Raw genomic sequence first — 20681 nt, forward strand, 5'->3', positions numbered from 1 at the left:
AGGTTTCCAATCCCTGTAGTCCAAAAATCTTTCAAAACGCAGTGTTCTAAACAGAAACAGAACAGACATGGTCAGTTCCAATGAGAGGCAATGCAGGTGGCCAGTGTGTGTTAGAGATGCTTGACCTCTCATGTGAGAACACAGGCAGACGGAAACACTGCAGAGACAATACCGGTCACCATAACAATGGCGGGTCTTTAGTCAGGTGACAACCAGCCCTGGTGACAATGTAAGCAGGCAGAGGCTCCAGCAGATCCCCTGGAGGGAAGAGTGAAGGGACGCTCCTCTTCAGGAGAACAGGGTGCAGGACGCATCAAAGGGCCACAGACGCATCTCTTCCCCAGAAGTTCTGATCCTTACAGTTCATCCCACTAAAATCCTTACACACCTATCCAAAGATGCCTTTTCAAGGGTGTTCATCACAGCACTGGTTGCAACAGTCGGAATTAAAGCAACACTAATGATGGAGAGGGGATTGGGTCCACTCGTTCTGGTTCATGTGGACGAATGAATGCTGTGCAGTTGGAAAAGTGGGTGTCTGGTCTCAACCCAATGTCAAGGGACGCCTCAGGGTGGAAGTACGCAGACCCACTGTCTGCATCCAGGGTCCCATCTGCATGACCACATATGTGTGAAATCAGTATAGATGTAAACTGATCTGATTGTGAGTGTGGGAGAGACAGAGATCGAGAAAGACATACTGAGAGACACAGAGACTGAGACATAAGCACCAAATCATTCATGACAGTCACCTCTGTGGGTGGGAATTACAAATCTCTTCTCTTTTAGGCAATATTTCAATTTTTCATACTGTGTCTTTATTACTCTACTAATTCTAAAAGGATTAAAATCCTATGTTAATGTGACCCATTCATTGCTCATCTATGGAGTAATTAAAGTACATTAATCCTATTTTTAAAAGAATTTAAAGCCTTCTCAGGACTCAGTTCCATGTCAGCTCTGTGGCAGTAGAGGTTCTCCTGGAGGTCGTGTCTCTTCTGAATCAGCATCCAATAGAGGTGAGGAAGAAGTACCAGACTTGGACACTGAAGATTACAATAGATGAGAGATTCTGTCAAGAGAAATTAAGACCTACATTCACAGAGAATAATCCCATATTCATGGAGCAGAAGGCTTCATTCTACAAAGATGACAGTAGTCCATGAATAGATGTAAGGATTCAAAGTATGCCTACCCAAATCCCAGGTGGTGTTTTGCAGGAATTGACAATCAATATAAAATTCACGTGGAAAATCCAGGGGCTCAGAATACATGACTGAATCTTAAAAAAGAAGAACAAAGTTCGAGGAATGGAAAGTCAGATGGAACCCACGGTTAATACAAAAGCACTTTAGCTGAAGATACCTGAGATTCAATAGATTTAGAAGAAAACATGTCATGGAAACCAATTTTCTCCTCTCCCTTTGCCCTATTAAGTTAGGTTGATAAAAAAAATGCCTTCAAATTTCACCATTTAACATGGTAGTTACTTTTCTGGTTGGCTCCTACGTGTGTATAAATAAACCGTTTCTCTCGTTCATCTCCTCTTTACTTCTGTGGGCTCTTTGGGAGGGACTCTGGATGTTGAGGACCTGCTCTTTTCTAACCTTCTTTAGTGATATCTTTTGTCCATGGTGAAGTGATTAAAAAAAAAGAAAAGCTCATTGGTTTTGGGCCAGATTTGGAACATGTATACATTTGGAGACCCCCTGGAGGAACAATGGGGTTCAAAACTGCTGGGATAATTTACTGGTTGTCTTGTCCAAATGCCTAACAAGACGCTATTTGCAAGGTTTTTTTTTTTTTTTAAAGATTCTTACCCTAAAACAAATACCCTATCTAAACCTCTTGGATGATCAAATAGAAAGAAAAAAGGAGAATCATGTCTGGCCTAAGAACACTTCCTTAATAAAACGGAAGGACAGAATCAGATTCAGAGCAAAAACTAAAATCCATTTATAGCATCAACCCTCCCACTCTTTTGTACACTGTCCTCATGTAATCTGCCAGATGGCGCCCTGGAGAAGGCCCTTTGCCCGGAACTCGTGCTCATTTTCAGAGCTCGGCCAAGCGGGAGGTTGGTCCCCAGGGCCTGAGAGGGGCTACTTGTGAAATCTTCTCTGCTGAGACCCACCGGACTGAAGGGAACTGTGTGCTCTGAGTGAGAGAGTGCACACCGAGCCTCTGTGGAGGCATCTCTGAGATCATTCCAAAGGCACACAGCTCTAACTGTGGACACGGGAATTTTTGAGTGGCATCTTAGTTGGAAATCTCCTCCTGGATAGAAAGAAGCAGATTCAAGATGTTGCAATTGGATGGCCAGGTCGGCCTCTCGAATTTGTCAATGAGGAAGACACGCAATTCTCTGCAGAAGTAGGAACACCCATCCCTGCTCTGCTGACTTCATCTACAGAGAAACAGAGACGCGGCTCTAGGGGGAATTAAACACCCACCAACCCTTCTTACCGACGTCAACGCCCCACTTTATTCTCCTGTCAGGTCTCTGTACAAAAACTGTGGCTCAGCCCCAAATATCACATACCCATCACCCTGAACCACTCTGTGTCTGTGTCCAACTCCAGCATTAAGGCCTGTGACCGTTACTGTCAAATCGTGTCCCCATTTCAGCCCGTCTCCCGCCATCATCCCAGCCCAACATCGGTGTCTCTCTCCAGGTCAGCAGCACTCTTCCCAGTGCCTTCCCATCAGCTTACCTTGCCCTGCTTCCATTGCTTTTTCCCCATATGTTACCCACAGCGGTCTTATTAAAGTATGAATCAGATCAAGTTGTTCTGCTTTGCAAAATACTCTCGTGATTTTCCGTTGTATTCAGAAGGATATCCGGAGTCCCTACCAAGGCCCTGTGTGATCCGTTCCCTCACCCGTCTCTGCAGCCTCAGGTCTCACCGTTCTGCTCCAGCCCATCTTCACCGCCCAGATGGTCCCCACTGGGACAGCTGTGTTTGTAACTCTAAGTCTCGTACCTACACTTCTCCCTGCCTGGGAGGCTTTTCTTGTCTGTTACCTACGTGGCTTATTCTTTTGCTTCATTCAGGACTTTGTTCAAATTATTTTACCCACAGAGAGGACTTATCTGACCACATTATTTAAAATAGCACACACATATTTCTTATTCAATCATTTTCTCTCCTAATAAGTTTTATGTTTCTTTGTGGCAATTATAAGCACCTGGCAGTACATAATATATTTATTTGCTTACTGGCTTATTGTCTATCTTTCTTAATAGACTTATATTCATGGAACCACAAATAACTCTTTTAACCAGTAACTTTCATGCCACCTTTAAATGAATTATTTTATAAGGTGAGAATTTCAGAGGTTTCCACGGGTTGCTTAGGGGAAAAAAGAGAAAGGATTCAGGTTGAACTAGGTTATTAAGGACGTGGGAGTTGGTTATTTATTTTATTCATTGTACTGTGTATCTGTTAATCCCAAACTCCTAATCTAGCAAAAGACTGAGCTGATTACTATGTAAAAAATGTTTTTTTCTTTTAAAGTTGGATTGTTTGAGATCTCTTTTCTTCTTTGTTCTTTTTCTTTTGTTAAAACAGAATTTTCCTTATTATTTTTTTACATTGAGGTACTGGGAATTGAACCCAGCATGTACTCTACCCCTTGAACTATACCCTCCCCTCCAAAGACAATTATTTTTATACTTTGACAATACCATACTGAATTAAGAATTTTTTACTCCATTTTCCCTTCAGAGAGTTTATGACTGAGGGAATAAGTCAGAGGAAGCCCTGGGCCATCCCTTCATTCTCAGTGGGGTACTACACAGCACAGGAGCTAGGCTGTCGCCAGGCCCAGCTCACCTTTCTGCTCTGAGGGTAGACTCAGGCCACTTCTCTAAACAGAGACGTGTTAGAAGCAGCAGAAAGCCAACTAGCGAGCAACAATGACAAAACTGACCCACCTGCAGTTGGACATCATCTGATCTGAAATGACCCTCTTAAAGCTCTTCTTCCTATTAGTGGATGGTTTTCAAAAATATTCCCAAGGAGATGACTCTCAATCTATTTTTCTGGATTTCTTGGGCATTCTATGACTTTGACTGCAGGCTTGATTTTCTGCACAACGTCTGCAGGGAAGCCAGGCAGAAAACGTGAACAGACCCTGCAGGCCACAACTGAGGCCTCCGGTCAAATCATCCTTGTTGTGCAGAGCCTACGTTCATGGGACCATTTTCATTACTGCTGTAATTAGTTCTCATCCAATTGTCCCACTGAAAATGTTTATAGATGGAAGGTGGTCTGATGCAGGTGAGCAGTGGGGATGTGGGATGAAGATGGCAGACAGACTGGAAGGAGGGACGGGAAATATTTCCTCAGGCTTCCGTTTGGAAGATTTCTGATTTTCATATGGACATTAAACTGGGTCAGGATGAAGCGCCATTTACTCTATGACGGGGTGATGTACACGTATCCCTACAAATTCTAAAAAATATGTTGAAGTTGGACGTGACAGCCTAGGGGACAGACAGCTTAGAGTGACACCTCTGTTCCAGGCTGCCTATGATCTTGGGCTCACAGAGAGAAAAAGAATACACATATTTTTCCTGTGTAGCTCTATGTGAAATTATTTTGACCCTTGCCGAATGGTGTAAGATCAGAGATCATGTAGTCTTTCTTATGTCGCAAAGGCAACAATTCTTCTTGATGGGTCAGCAGACTGTTTCCGATGGCCCGGGGTCTGTGCCAGACATTAGCTGTCTAGACAAATACCACACAGCCCCCCATCCCTCAAGGAGATCACAGTGTGTCATGGAAGAGACAAATTTAAATAGGTTTTCAAAACAATGTGTTAATATTCACTTGGCATCATGTATACTGTATGTTGAGAGTGGCTCTTGCACTGCCTGTGGCAGGGTTCTAGAAGGTAGGGAAGGTGTCAAAGAGGAAATGCTTTCTGCACTGACATCTGAAGGATTCCAGCAAATCTCTAGGCCAGGAGAGTGCGTGCTGGGCACGGGATTCTCGGCAGCTTGGGTGTCTCGTGCAGATGCCTGGTCGTGTCTAAGAGCACTTTGCACTTAAGGACGGAATGTCAGTGAGGCTAGAGGCTGTGGGGAACTAACGGAAGCTGAGTCTGAAAAAAAGCAGCAACTAGGTTATGAGAAGGTGTGACGTTAAATCAGGGAGCTTGGACTTCCTCACTTATGCAGCGGGGAATTCTTTGGGGTTTTAAGGAGGAGAGTGACACAGATTAGCCATTAAAAGTGAGCAAAGTGGATTGTTCACTCTAAAGAACAGCACTGGGGAGACTAGCAAGGGGTGGGAATTAATGCACTGGGGAGTGAGGGGCGTGGACTTAGTTGGGGGATATTAAGGAATAGAATTATAGTACTGACGGGGGTGAGGGAGTGGAAAAGTAAAGGAAAACTCCCAGATGTATGGCACGGAAAACAGATGGGATAGTGATGCCATTGTTTGAAGAAGTAAACCTACTTCTGAGCGAGTGTAAATTCAAACACACAGAGCTTGAGATTTTTATGGGCTAATCAAGTGGGAATGTCTACTTGTCAATTATAAGTATATTTCTGGGACTGAACTGAGATGTCCTTGCTGGAAAAGATTTGACAGTTAATCAGTGGACAGAGAGAAGTTGAAGCCACGGGAATAAATGCCACCCACTGACATTTTATCAAAGAAAAGGGAAGGAGGGCACTTCTGGTTCAGAAAATATGGCAGACCGGAAACTTGAAGACCCACTCACTAAAGACACATAAAAACGTAGGACACAATGCCGCCAAACTTTTCTTGTTTTTTTTTTTTTTTTTTTTTACAGGCACCTTTATTGTGGTATGATTCCTGTATAGTAAATTACACATATTTCACATGTACTATTTGATGAATTTGATAGATGTCTACACCCAGAAAACCATCACCACAATCAAGATAGCTAACATTTCCGTAACTCCCCAAGAGGGACACTTTTCCAATTCCCATATTTATCCCTTCCCATCCCCTTCTCTCCCTGGTAACCGTAAGTTTGTTTCTCTATGTCTGTGGGTCTCTTTCTCTTTTGTAGTTAAGTTCATTTGTGTCTTTTTTGATTCCACATATAATTGAAATCATATGGCATTTTTCTCTTTTTCTGGCTTACTTCACTTAGAATGACTATCTTTACATCCATCCATGTTGCTGCAAATGGCATTATTTTGTTCTTTTTAATGGCTGAGTAGTATACCTTTGTATAAATATACTACTATATCTTTATCCAGTCAGCTGTCGATGGACATTTGGGTTGTTGCCATGTCCTGGCTATTATAAATAGTGCTCCTGTAAGCATTGAGGTGCATGTGACTTTTTGAATTAGAGTTTTCTTCTGACATATGCCCGGGAGTGGGAAGGCTGGATCATGAGTTAAGTCTATTTTCAGCTTTTAAAGGAAATTGTCTTCTCTAGTGAAAATGCAGCCCATTTTGTGAAAGCAGACCATGCTCAGAAAGTAACTGGTATTTCTAGGGGCCAGACATGAAGCGCAGTGAGTGTGGCCTGTTCAAGAATAAGAGGGCAGTCTGCCAGTTCTGGAGGAGAGTGACAAGGGAAGTGTGGTACAGGTAGGATTCAGACCACGTGGGGACATGACAGGCTGGGATAAGGAGCCTGGACTTCCAGTCATCCCTTGGTAATCATTGGGCATTGTTTCCAGGACTCCCCCGACGTCAACATCCATGGATGCTGACGCCTCTTGTATAAAATGGCAAAGGACTTGCATGGAACTTATGTGCACCCTCCCATGTACTTTATATATATATAAAAGTATATATATATATATAAAAATATATATATTTTTTATTGAGTTATATTCATTTAACAATGTTGCATCAAATTCCAGCTTAGAGCACAATTTTTCAGTTATACATGAATATACACGTACATTCGTTGTCACATTCTCTTTTGCTGTGTCCTCCTGTGCACTTTAAATCATCTCTAGATTACTCACGGTATCTAATACAACATGAAAGCTATGTAAGTAGTTGTCAGTATATGGCAAATTCAAGTTTTGCTTTTTGAAACTTTCTGTTTTTCCACAAATATTTTCAAACCACTCTTAGTTGAATATGCTGAATAGGGAGCCCCTAGATACGGAGAACCCCCAAGCTCTTCCTTTCCACCTCCTAAATTTCCACTACAAGCACTGAAGGGGTCCAAACATAGAAGAGCGACATCTACCTGCTGGAAACCCTGAGGAATTCCTTCAGCTTATGTAGCACAGGAGAGAAAGTATAGGGACAACTAGTGGGAAAGGACGGCCTGCCTGGAGAGGAAGGAGGAAAGACCGCAGTGGAAGCCAGCTCGCACCCTTACCGGAGCTAGCTGCTAGCAGTGAGGGACGCCGAGGAACTGGGGACACGTCACGTGGGGGGCGATCCTGGCCACCATGTGCAGGGTTCGCATAGCTGGGACCCAGTTTGCAAGATCAAAATAACAAGGGGGGAGAGGGGCTGCCTCAGTCCCGGGATCCTGACAACGGCCACAGCGCCGTGACCCCAGCTATTGCGGCTCCCCTAGTAAGCCATAAAAAGGAAACTCTGAGCCAAGATATTGCAGATTCCACCGCAGCCACACGGATAACTAGATCTCTAAGCTGACAAAATGTAACCCCCAGAAACAGGAATCTTTCCTTTTCTCTTCATTTGGACCTTTGGACAGGGAGCCACACATCTCTGACGGGAACCACCTTTAATCCGATAGAGAGCTCACTTTTCCAGGAATAAGCATGGAGAAAAAGAGTGGGATGATGGTTTAAAGTGGAAGTCAAAGCGGAAGCCCATCTGAGAAATGGCAAAAACATGCATCTCAATGAATCCGAGTTATGGCGAAAAGAAGGGGGAAGGTTAAGTAAATCTCTATCCACCAGAAAAGACTAGCCAGTCATAAAAAGACAGCAATTTAAATCAAGAAAACTTTTTTGTTTTTTTGGTGATGAAAAACAATGCCATATTTTAAAACAAGGCTTGGGCCATCAACAACACCCTGAGAGTTGTTGAGGAGAACATAAAGCTTCATATAGACATGAAAGTGTTCCAAGTCCACTTCTCGAAAAAACTTAGCCAATCATGTGTCCAGTTGATTTGAAAATCCCGATAAGTAAATAACTCAAAAGTGGGAAAGACATGGTATTAAATACTGGTAGTGAGCAATGAAATACAAGTTTATAGCTATATTTCATTGTTAATATAACAAACTGGAAGCAACTGTCTAAACATAGTAACTGGAGGACACACACACACACACACACACACAAACGCACACACACACAATCTGGAACAGCAGAGAGGTAAATTATGCTAAATTTATCATTATTGAGGAATAGGATGTAATAGGTTATTTCAGTTTTGATAGTGTTATAGGAATACTGGTCCAATTACATATAAAGTTATGAACTTAGAGATGATTTATAAAAATTTACAGAGAATTTTCATTAAAAGGCAATATAGCTTCCAAATCATTGAAGAGAAAATTAACAATAAAAAAATTAATCAATCCAGCTAATATGGAGTAACAGAGACCATATTTACCACCCTAATATAAACCAAAAAATGGATACAATATATGAAGCAATGATTTTTAAGAGAGGTGAAAACGATCCTCCACTAGGACCCTGTCCTGCCACCACTATACCGAGGCTGCTAGGCCTCCTACTGCCATCACCAATAATGTCCACCAAGAGGTGACATTTCCTTCCTCTGTTCCTACTGCAGAGCCAGTCCTAAGCAGTCCTTTTGCAGGTTTTGGCAGGCGGCTCCCAGAAGTGCTCTCGTGGACCTTGGTCCCTTTTGGCCACCAGCAAAGGGATCAAGGATGAGCAGTGAGCCTCCTTACTCATCCAAGAACTAGGAACCTATCTAATTTCTGAGCAGGGTTTCACTCTTCTCTGCTGTCTGGTACTCTCTGCCCGGCTTCCCGTGTCCCCAGTTTGGGCAGCCTGCACGATGGCCACAGCCCATCAGAATCTGTTCCCCCGCCAAGAGGCAACGCGTGATCTTGAGTAGGGCTCCAGGCCTCTGGAGCAGCGTGGCTTGGACTGCGTCCTGGCCCTGGGTGCGCGAGCTCCATGTCCTTGGTTGAGTCAGTTAACATCTCTAAGCTAAGTTTCTTCATCAGTAAAATGAAGACATATCAATATGGAAAAATAAAGTCAGAATGGGGGGGAATAAATTTCTAGTGACTGAACATTTTTTAAATTTTGAATTATACAGCAAAAGACATCATACAAATTTTACTACTTCATAATTCTGAAGGACAGCTTCTGCTGTTAAAACAAATGCATGCACATACACACAAACACACGTGCAGACGCACTGACTCTGGCCCACATACATTCCCTACACACACACGTACATGGACTCATGTACCACACACACACATAGCATACACACAACCACACACATTCCCCAGGCGCGTGCGCGCACAGCCACACACACACTCACAGTCATGTACCACACAATTCCCCAGGTGCGTGCGTGCGCACACACACGTCATACACACTTTTGGCGTTATTCTAAATCAATTTACAATTGAGGGTCTCAGTGTCCATTGTTTTATCCGCTCAGAAGATCCTGACTTCGGACCGTGAAGCAGGAGCCCCTCCTCTCTGGAGATGGTCTTTGCCACTTACAGTCTCAGTAGAGCCAACATAAATGCTCTGGACCCTTGGAAGTGCAGGGCCAGAGCATACCTGGGAGCTCACATTCTATATATCTAAACATTTTAAGTGCAGTAGGTTCTAAAGTCCTGCCTTTACAAATATACATTCATTAAAAGGGGGAAGGCCAGGTTCAAAATTAGAACAACCAGACTCAGGGGAGTCCTGCAAAGAAAGTGAGTGTGTGGAGAGAGCTGATTCCCAGACTCTGATCACTAGCCTGACCCTTTTCTTCCCAATGCTGGGTCCATCCCTTGCCATAAGTGGCCTTGGATGTGCACAGGGGGACACTCAGATTTCACGTTCGGGCTCTGCCTATAACCTCCATGCAAACAGCTACCCTTTGGCCTCTCTGTGAGTCCTGGGAATCTGAACTCCGGGGAGAGCCGGTGCAGGCACTAGAAATGGGTCAGGGGCTGCTGAGGCAGGGCATTCAGCGTCCTGGGTTTCTAGAGCATGGGATGGAGCCAATGACCATGTCCCCTTGGCCTTGCTGACTCCACCCGATGGAGGGCGTGGCCAGAGGAAGTGTCAGGGCAAGGGGAACCTTCTGCAGTGCAGGACCCAGGGCAGCGGGGGGCCCGGGTCTAAGGAGAGAAGCCCTAAGGAAAAGTCTGTGGAGGCTGTAAGGTACCTTCATTCCCATTAATTAAAAAAAACAAAAGCTTACCACAGGCGTGCGGGGGAAGGGTTTTTTCATAACAAGGAAAGGCACTTGACAAGGTCTGGCCATAGAGGGCTGCTGGGTTTGCCAGGTTGAAGAGGAACCGAGAGGCCGTTTGCCTCCCGTGGGTCTAGACACTGCTTGAATTCTTCCAGGTGACACTTAAATGCAGTGAGACATGGAACTCTCTAAAGTTGTTAAAATATTCATGGTGAGCCATTCAACTCTCTCCTCATTCTTGGCTACGAAAGCACGATAAACACAGGTGGGAATCTCATCAGCCTGTTGGTTCGTTCACTGTCCATCTGGCGCCCCCTCTTGTAGGAGACTTTATCACATCACCCAGGGCTGACCCATCTCAGGATCACAGCTGATTTTCCACAGGTGGCACCACTTGCTGGTGACATGAAGGAACCATGTTAGCCACCTCCCAAACTCTGAGGCTTCTCCTGGGAGGAGCCTGCAGACACCCAGTCCAGCCTCTGCACAATGATGCTCCTCAGTGTCACTCCCGGCTTGCTGCCCTGGCCTCTAGCTCTGGCCAGAACCTCGCTGAATTGTCGATAAATGTCCCCCATGCACCACGTCTAAGCTTGGGGTCCAGAGGTGACCATGGTTCTTATTTTCTTCCCATCGATCGACTGTTTGATCTTCATGTAATCGTGTTGGCAGGAAGGCCAGTACCACCCTCTTGAGGCCTCCCCGAGCCGCCTCTGTCTATAACTGTCCTAGCGCCCCAGGGGATCGGGTCTGAAGCCTGGCACTCAGACACGAGGATGACAGCTGGAGAGACAGGAATCCACTCCTGCTGTGGCTTCTGCTGAGGCTCGATGTGGCCATACAAATGGATCCCACAGGCCCTGACTTCACTTGACTCACTGCAGGGATGCTCCCACACTGCCCCGTTCCCCTCCAGAGACAGAGGGCTTTCTGCTTGTTCCCGAAGGCCCCACCCCCGAGGGGGCACTGGGTCCAGTGGAGCGTCCAGCCTGGTTCCCCGCCAGCCCTTAGGGCTTTGGTGGGGCCTGGAACGTCAACTACCCTCCCCTTAGGGGCCCGTTTGTCCTTTCCAGCCAACAGACCTAGGTCATAAGCACTTTAACTCACCTGAGGGTGTTTTCCTCACTTCAGGGGCAGTGAGGACGGGGCTTCTTCACACTCCAAGTGCCCCAGGTCTGGATGCAGACAGTCTGGCTCTCCCCCAAGTCCTGCAGTTCCCGGCCACACCTGCTGCTGGTCACAGTCTGTGCTGTGTTCTCTTCCAGGACAAGGGGTGCACTCTGACCCCCGCCCCGCCCCCACCAGCGGTGGCAGAGGCGGCGGACAGGCAGGTGAGCTGGGGCCTGAGACCGTGCCCGCAGATCAGTGCCCCAGAAGCCGCTGGAGACTAGAGGGGCCATGGGGCAGAAGGCAGCATGGGATGGGAGGAGGAGGAAGGTTCAGGATAAGGAGATGAAAGGGGGAACGGATAGCACTGTGAGGACCTCGGCCATGAAAGGGAAGAGAAATCACAGTGACAGCTGGAGCGGTGTCGGCGTTAAAAGCTGCGCGCTGTTTTTTTTTAATTTTATTAATTACCAATATATATTGACAGATTTCTTATTTTATTAAAGATTATGTTCCATGTCATATAACAGGATAGAGTATGTTATTATTTATTAAATAATACATAATAGAAGATATACTAGCATATTATCTTCTGTTTATTTATTAGCAGATAGTATATAATACATATGTAGATGTTTATACACATAATATATAATTCATGCATCTATATAATATATAACTAATAACAAATAATGTAAGATTATGATTAATATATAATATAACAAGATTACATAACAATAATGATGTAATATTACCCATTGTATGTCTTGGTTCATGACACTTTCTCATCTTAGGTGCCTGTCAGAGGTATTTATGTATTAAAATTAATATTATAAGACACAGTTATGAACCTATCACCCAGCATCATAACAGGAATATTGACAGTGACATACTGTGTCCCCTTTCCCTATCCTGCTCTTGGCCTCTTCTCACAGGAAGTAACCAGCATCCTGAATCCTGGCTTACCCTTGCCTTGTGTTACTTTCACACACACAACATTTAAGATCAGTTAAAACAAATGAACTGCAGGTACATGCAATGAAGTGGATGAATCACACACTCCATGTTAAATTGAAAAAGTAACCCCTAGAAGGTAGCCGATAGTGTGTTATGCTTTTAACTGTGTATATATATGTCAACTAAACTCACTGAATTAAGAACAACTACAGCTAGAGTCCAGGTGGGAGAGGGACAGATAAAAGGTGAGGTGAGCAGGTTTGCTGCAGGTGAGCGAGTTCCTTTCCAGTGACATGTCATTCTCTCTGAAGCAGGAGGCAAGGAAGTCAGGGAGTCAGGCAGGGAGTCAGGGAAGAGACAGAGGGAAGGTTAGAGGTGTGCAGAGAGCAGAGAATGTTGACACCACTGAGTGATAAGTGGGGAAATGTGCTCACTAGAGAAATCCTGGAGGATTGCCTGGCAGCGGCAACATGGTGGGCATTGATTTGTAGTCTTGGAAATCTGTGCTGGGAGAGCCTGCTGCCTGCAGGCTCAGAACAAGTAGAGCTGGGTGAACCGAGATGGAAGTCGGCCTGGTGAGGAACTGAAAAGGTCAAGGCTCAAGGGGGTTTTGTCTGTCATAAAGAGAGTGCTGTCTGTGGATGCAGAGCTGGAAGGTGGGGAAGTGGAAGTAAGAGGAACGTGGACAGGCAGGAAAGCAGAGGAGTCAGCACATGATGCCCCAGTGAGGGTGAAGGAGGGCCAGGGAGGCTGGTGGAGAAGAAGCTGGACGGCTAGATGTGGGCACTTAAAGGAGAGAGGCTGGACCTGGGGTGGAGACATGCCCGGGTATGAGCCCGGGGTTAGGGTGAATGGGGGGTGGCTGGCTCAGGCTGACAGAGAAGAAGACCCTACAATGACCATACTGGGTGGTGGAAGGAGAATGAACTTTGACGTCTTGATGGTAGGAGGCGAGGCAATACAGAGCTGGTGGTCCAGGTGCTCCTGACTGAGGCAGATGAGCAGGGAGGCCAGGGTGGCAGGCACTGCTAGGAAAGGATCTGGGTTTTCCATGTGCTCCCACGAGGGGAGGAACAATCATCTGAAGGTGGAAAGTGAGCACAAGGGGGCCAACCCAGGCACTTGATCAAACGGGGGTTGTGAAGGTGCAAAGCGTCAACTCCAGTGATGGTGGCCCAGGAAGCAGGGACCATGGGTGAAGTGAGGGGGCACTCAGAGAAGAGAGGGAGAAGAGTCTTCTGGGTGTAGGGGGAAGAGAGGCCCCAGGACAAAGGAGCACAGAGGCACAGTGATGAGGATGGACTGGCTCTATGGTGACACTGCAGGGATGGCTGGATCTTTGTCCTGAGGGCTTAGGTTGGGGGGACTACTGGCCTCATGAGGATCCCCCTCTCAGCAGCCTGGACAGAGGCTCTCGCTCCTGAGAGCTGTGTGGCCACCACTGTTCCCGGAGGGGCTCTGCCTCCATCTTCTCTTATCAGACTTTCCTGCCCAGCCCCCGACCGCCAGCCAGGGAGCCTGGGCCTCGCAGCTGTTTGCCGTGGAGGGACACAGGCTCCTCGGAGGAGCAGGCGGATCTTACTTTGCTCCGTAACCCAGGGCCTAGCAAAGCGCCAGCCCATGTGTGGGCCATGTAGGGGCTCGGATACTTACTATACTAACTCAAAGCAGTAGAATTGCAGAGCTGGAGGAAGTGACCACTGAGCTCACAGAGTTCACTGCCCACACCCCCATTCTACAGATGAGGAATCAGAGACCAAGCAGTGAAGCAGCCTTGGCCAAGGTCACGCTGCTCGTAAATGCTGGCCTGTGTCGGGCATGCCAAGTGATGAGCTGCAGTGAAGGGGCTGAGAGGGGGCTCTGGGGCCAGAGAGCTCGGGTTCAAGTCCCAGCTCTGCCATTTATTAGCCGTGTGATTAATGAATGTCCTTACCTTTAAAGTGGAACTCATAGTGGTGCCAACTCATTGGGTTGTCATGAACACAGCGTTCCTGGAACAGCAGGACAGAGTACTGTAAGGGTTTGCTGTTGCTTTGGTTATGATTATTATCACCAAGTGAACCCTGAAATGAAGAACAAAGGCAGCAAGAATTTTTATTTTAAAGGAGTTTCAAATCCTCTGATGAATGCTTCATTTCATCTATTCAAGTTTTCATTTGACCCTTATTAACAACTACACAATGGATGACTTTTGAGGCAATCTTGCTTCATGTCTTTAATTCTCACTAACGACACAGGCTATTTAACAGGCAGCAGTTTCTTTTCCAGGAAGAGGGACAAAAAGTTAAAAATGACTCAGTGCCTCTCGGTCCCCAGTGAGTTGGTTGTGACCTGTCAACCCAGCTTTGGGGAAGTGCCCGCTCCCCCTGGGCCCACTGAGCTGCCCCGCAGCCTCCAAGGGGTGCCGTACCCCCACACGAATCCAGTCTCTTGGTTCCTATCTTTGCTTCAGATCCCTCAAGGACTGCCCATGCCCCAGGGCCCCATCTGCCCCACCAGCCTTGGCTGCTGGACTCCAGGACACCATCCTGGGTCTCAACCATCCCCTGTTCCTATGACCGCCCCACTACTCTACATTTTGTCCTTCAAGTGTGGGCTTCTGTGGCTCGCCACACAGCAGGGGTCTCCCCGTCCTCCACCTTGGGTAACTGCATCGTCCTGCACGGTGCCTAGGGAACCCGTGTGGAGGCAGGAAGTATACAGAACAACAGGTGCTCAGAGGGGCTGCCTTTCCCACTGCAGGGGCCCTAGAGGGCTTTCTCCCAGCTGGTTATTCACAGGCGCTGAAGCTGTGGAATCTCGATCTCACCAATTTAAAGGGCATCATCACTAATTACAAAAGCAATCATTTCTTCAGTAGCAAAAGGAGAAAAGACTTTGTGTTCCCCACCTCCAACTGTTTTCCTCCACCTTCAGATGTTTCTCATCTCTGGGCAAGGGTAGAATGCAACTCACAGAATATTATTTTTCAATGTCTTTTCCCACTCTGAAGATTGCTTTCCCAGAACCGATGAAGGCTAGAATGGTTTAGCTTCCCTGGACTGAGGATTCAGAGGCCTGGGGGGGAGGGGGGAGGGGGAGATGTGATAACTCAGCAATATTGAACCTAACAGAGACATTAAAAGGTTCTATTCTAAACAGAAAGGAAGCAGGATGCTATAGAAACAGGAAAACCATAGTTGGAAATGCAATAACGAGTTGCAAGAGAATAAACATAAAGATGTAAAAATGAAAAAGGACATCAAAATAAAAAAAAGTTGGGAATGGGAGAGGGGAGCAAGAAAATGTAGATTTTTTTCTTTCTTTTTTTTCTTCGTTATTCTTAGGATGTGTTGGAGCCTACGTGATTATCAGTCTAAAGGAAATAGATATAGCAATGGGCTGATATATTTGAAGAATAAGGTAACCACAAATCAAAAGCATACAATAGAGTCGCAAAAAAACCAAAAAGAAACAAACTCAATATGGCTTAAAGACTTAAATATTACACACGACACTATAAACTTCTCACAAGAAAACATAGGCAAAACATTATTTGACATACATCTCAGCAATGTTTTCGTAGGGCAATCTAAGCAACCCAAGCAACAGAAATAAAAGCCAAAATAAATAAATGAGACCTAATTAAACTTATAAACTTTTGCACAGCAATAGAAACCATAAGTAAAACTAAAAGACAACCTATGGAATGGGAGAAAATATTTGCAAAAGATGAGACTGACCATGGCTTAATTTCTAGACTATATAAATAGTCCATACAACTTAATAAGAAAAAAATAAACAACCAAATCCAAAAATGGGCAGAACAACTAAACAAGCAATTCTCCAATGAAGACACACAGATGGCCAATAGGCATATAAATAATGCTAAATATCGTTCAATTATCAGAGAAATGCAACTCAAAACTACAATGTTATCATCTCACACCAGTCAGAATGGCCATCATTCAAAAGTCCACAAACCATAAATGCCGGAGAGGCTGTGGAGAAAAGGAAACCCTCCTACATTGTTGGTGGGAATGTAGTTTGCTGCAGCCACTGTGGAAAACAGTATGGAGATTCCTCAAAAGACAAAAAAAAAAAAAAAAAGGCTTATCACCTAATCCAGCAATCCCACTCCTGGGCATGTATCCAGAGGGAACCTTCATTCCAAAAGATACCTGCACCCCAATTTTCACAGGAGCACTGTTTACAATGGCCAAGGCATAGAAGCAAACTAAACATTCACTGACAGATGACTGGATAAAGATGCGGTATTTAGATATAACAGTCATAACAAAGAAGGAAATAAGGCCATTTACAGCAACATGGATGGAACTGGAGATTATCTCACTAAGTGAAATAAGTTAGACAAAGACAAGTATCATATGATATCATTTATATGTGGAATTTTTAAAAAAATGATACAAATGGACTTATCTATAAAACAAAAAACAGACTCACAGACTTATAAAACAAACTTAGGAGTTTGGGATTAACAGATACAAATTACTATATGTAAAACAGACAAACGACAAGGATTCACTGTAGAACACAGGGAAGAATATTCAGTATCTTGCAACCTATAATGGAAAAGAACCTGAAAAAGAATAGACTATGTATATGTACAACTGAATCACTATGCTGCATACCTGAAACTAACAAAACAGCTGTATAACTGAAACTAACAAAACATTGTAAATCAAACACATTTCAATTTAAAAAAAATTGATAAGCTCTAAATACCTTTATTCAAAGAAAATCTTGAACCCTTCCCTCTTACAAAATTTAAAATGGGTAGCTTGAGCAGGACCAAATTATACTGGATGGACAGTTACATATCTTCTCCAGCACGTGGCCCATGCTACACACACATCGTGTTTTCCTACAGGTGAGAACAGCCCTGACTGCACAGCGAGCGACTCTTTCTGGGACAAGGGCCTCTGTGGCAGTGGCCTCCTTGTCACCGCTCCATCTCACCAGGAGGCCAGGGTTTTCAGAGGGGAGGGGACATAGAGCTCATACACTTCAAATTGACTTCCCGAAAAAACTATGGAAAAGCCAAATTCACCTGCAGTGTAGGAAACATGAGCAGGGCCCCTAAGCAGACCGACAAGCCCAAAATAAGATGGCCCGATGTTCAGATCGGAACCAGAACAAAGACCACCTGGCCCCAGTTAAATGACCACCACCTCACCTGCAATGAACTCCTCGTACTCAATGTCAGGGATGTTTCTGTTGAGACTTGGGAGGTCAAAGGAGTCGGACCAGGGATCGGGGCTCTGCCAGTGGTAGAGGTGGCCCCAAGGGAATAGCACCAGTACCGGCTCCTCCATCTTCAGCAGGGTCTTCAGGAGGAAGGCAATGTGGATGCAGACGTTCCTACGGAGGTTGAAGCCCTCTGGAGGGTTGAAGTCACACAGAAGGTACCTGGCTGGGAGCAAAGGAGAGCGGGTCTTCAGGGCCAGGCCTCTGCACAGGAATCCCGGCTTAGATAGAACAGATACAACGGGAATCCCTGCACAGCCCATGGCTTAGACTCCAGACACATTCAGCAGCTTCTGGTTTGTAAAGTGGAGGCACTGCCCACCCATCTCCATGTGGCCAATTACTTCAAGTCCGGGAGCAGTTGCGGAAGACATCTTGGCATCCGTCTAACACCACTAAGCACCCGACTAGCATCTGAGCACCCGTTCTCCAGGGGCTCTTAAACTTCTTGTTCTACAGAACCCTATACACTCTTAACAATTACTGAGAACTCCAAAAGGCTGCTATTTATGTGAGTTTAATCTATCACTATTTCCTGTGTTAGAAGTTAAATAAGAAGTTAGAAAAAGTGTATGAATTCACTTAAAAATATTAACAATCTACTGTATGTTACCATTAATACTCTTAAACAAAATAAAATTCTATTTTTCAAAAGAAAAATCATTAGTGAGAAGAATAGCAGTGATTTTAATTTCTGCAAATCTCTTTTGGACTGGTGAGAGCTGAATTCTCCTATCTGCCTCTGCATTCCCTGTTTTGTGACATCGCAGGCCAGGTTTTCCCTGGAAAACCCCGCAGGAACTCGGGAGAGCAAGAGTGTGCAAAAGGCAGGTGATATCCCGGCGTTTCTATGAAAATGGTCTTGCACCTCAGGGGCCTTGGATACACTTTGATAACTGTTGCCCTATCCAAGGCGAGACTCTTCTACACAAGAAACATGCAAGGGTCCTGGATTCTGTAATGAGTTACCGCCACCACCCCCCTCCCTTCTCTGTGTGTTTCTCACAAGCTCCTTTACTGCAGATGAGGATGTAATCCTCAACTGGGGCCTCTAATCCCAGAAGACTGCTAACTTCAAGAGGGCGGGTCCCATCTACCATCCCTACACCCCGCATAGTTTATTTTGAGTCAAGCCCTAGATAACTGCTTATCGGCACTGACCCTTGTGTCTTTTTCCTGAGGTTGACTGAAGGAACCAATATCTGGATGGAACTGAAATTTCTCTGCAGATAAACAAGGCTGATAAGCCACCCCATTCCAACATCTGATTCTGGGGCTCTTCAAAACCCGGGTAAGGCCCCGCTTCATCTAAGATGGGTCCTCCGCCTGCCCTTCCCGGGGGGTTCTGGGAGGCCGCGGCCACCAAGGGCGACCCAGACTCGCGGCCCCAGCCCCAGGGCCTGAGGGGGAGGAAAGCTTGAGGCTGTGCCCAAGCCCTGCCCCGCCCCGCCCCAACACGCTCCCCGGCACCACAGCCCTCCCCGGCCACCGCCCCAACCCCGATCCCACCCCGGTTCATGTCCGCCGGCCCCGCCGACGGCGCGGACGTACGTTTACCGTCTGTGGGACGCCGCCCCAGACAGGATGTCGGCCTCCGACTGACCAGGCCAGAACTAGTCGCCCGGCCGAGCAAGCCGCCATCCCCAGCAGCAAGCACCGCCATGGTCCCGGGCAGCTGCACATTTCCGGAGCCCGCTACCCGCCCCAGAAGCGCACGCCGGCCCGCGCAGAGCGTGGCGCCTGTAACCATGGCAACTCCGCGGGGCCCTCCCCTAGCGCTTGCGTCGTGCGTCCTCCCGAGTCTAGTTGTGCGAGGGCAGAACTTGCGGAGCCAATGGGAGCCAGGGCGCAGCTAGGACGGGTTTGGGCGGAGGCTTATGGGACAGCTGGGCGGGGTCGGGGAGGGCAGGGCCGCGCGGAAGTCCTGACCTGCAGGTGGCGCCGGCCGGAGGCTGGGGCGTTGCTGCCACCAGTGGGCGGGGCAGCGGGGCAGCGGGGCGGGGGCACCCTCACCTGTCCGTGTGTGGGGATCAGCCTGGGCTCCGTGGCCTCCGCTTGCACCGGACGTGGACCCAGGCTACCGGTGGGCAAGATAGAGGACTGAGACCAGGCACGCACGGCTGGCCAGGTAGGGCACCTGAAGTGCAGAACCGCCAGGCCCGCTGCCGGCCTTGAATACGCGCTGCTAGGCAGTTTCCAAGAAGACGGGATCTGTCATAAGAGGGGAGGTAGGGCTTGGGTGCCAGATGTCGGGTTGGGTGCAGTCTCACAGGAGAGCCACGGTGAGAGGGCACAGAGCGGCCCCTGTGTTGGCGGGGCTAAGAGTTTGGGGTATAGGGTCGGGGTGGTGTGTGCCTTTCTCTGTGGTCGCCTCACTCCAGAGCAAGGGGCTCTGCTTCCCCCCTCCCCTCACTGCACTCCCTGCCTTCCCCAGCACCACCTGGGGTGTGGTCATGTCGAGGCAGGGAAGGCCCAGGGAAGGGGCTCATTCAGGGGCAGGGGCCACTCTGCAGGGATGCTGGACCTGACAGCAATGCAGTGCTTCGGAGCTCCCCTGGGCTGGGTTTCTAACCAGTGGGATGGAAGGGCCTTTCCTTCCTGGGGTGCATTTGGGGGAACTAGATACGTCATGAATGTCAGCCCTGAAAATGGAGCCTGCGCTACATCCATTCTTGGAAAGAAAAATCAGGCCCTTCCATCCCAGGTGACTCAGAAAGTCAGTCAGCAATGTTCGGGGTCCCCAGTTTAGGCTTTCAATTAGAGCTGAGCGGCTCAGGAGGTAGGCTTTCTGCTGGGGAACAGGATCCTCACAAACACCTGTGTCTTTGTGGGTCACTCCCCTCTGACAAGCTGGGAGGCAGGGTGCAGTTGTGGGAAATCGTGTTTCCATGAGGAGAGGGCCACCAAGTGGTGGGGGCACAGGATACAGTGAGAAAGAGCCCCGCAGCCTTTCTGGAATCAAAAAACTGGCAAATGTGAAAAAGTGCATAATTTGTTTTATTGAACAGGCTGCTTATGTACGTTTGGAGGG

General features: G+C 46.9%; 1 protein-coding gene across 11 annotated transcripts; it reads right to left on the minus strand.

Annotated features, from left to right (window-relative positions):
• Nucleotides 1-11924: 11924 nt before the first annotated feature.
• On the minus strand, nucleotides 11925-19335 carry LOC135320994 (GDP-fucose protein O-fucosyltransferase 2-like). 11 transcript variants are annotated; one of them, XR_010380346.1, is made up of 4 exons: nucleotides 19202-19333; nucleotides 17580-17812; nucleotides 15294-15460; nucleotides 11925-14466 (listed from the first exon to the last, which is right to left on the minus strand). XR_010380346.1 is itself a non-coding variant. In XM_064484209.1 (4 exons), the coding sequence occupies exons 1-3, from the start codon at nucleotides 19167-19169 to the stop codon at nucleotides 14378-14380; spliced, it is 612 nt and encodes a 203-aa protein (XP_064340279.1). In that variant the 5' UTR covers nucleotides 19170-19187; the 3' UTR covers nucleotides 11925-13428; nucleotides 14337-14377. The 11 variants fall into 11 exon arrangements, 6 of the variants coding, with proteins under 6 accessions (XP_064340279.1, XP_064340280.1, XP_064340284.1 ...); XR_010380347.1 differs by having other exon boundaries at nucleotides 19208-19330; XR_010380343.1 differs by lacking the exons at nucleotides 15294-15460; nucleotides 19202-19333 and adding an exon at nucleotides 18812-19187 and having other exon boundaries at nucleotides 11925-13428; nucleotides 14337-14466; nucleotides 17580-17816.
• Nucleotides 19336-20681: the final 1346 nt, after the last annotated feature.

This window comes from Camelus dromedarius, unplaced genomic scaffold (assembly GCF_036321535.1).
Source record: "Camelus dromedarius isolate mCamDro1 unplaced genomic scaffold, mCamDro1.pat HAP1_SCAFFOLD_200, whole genome shotgun sequence".
In the NCBI taxonomy this organism is placed as follows: Eukaryota; Metazoa; Chordata; class Mammalia; order Artiodactyla; family Camelidae; genus Camelus; species Camelus dromedarius.

Bases quoted from the DNA above. Each gene is read 5' to 3' on its own strand.
- LOC135320994 (XM_064484209.1), bottom strand. From the start codon at position 19,169: ATGAACCGGGGTGGGATCGGGGTTGGGGCGGTGGCCGGGGAGGGCTGT. The intron at 17,817-18,811 runs GTCAGTGCCGAT...CTTTGCTCCCAG, and splicing joins CTCAGGAAAAAGACACAAGG to CCAGGTACCTTCTGTGTGAC.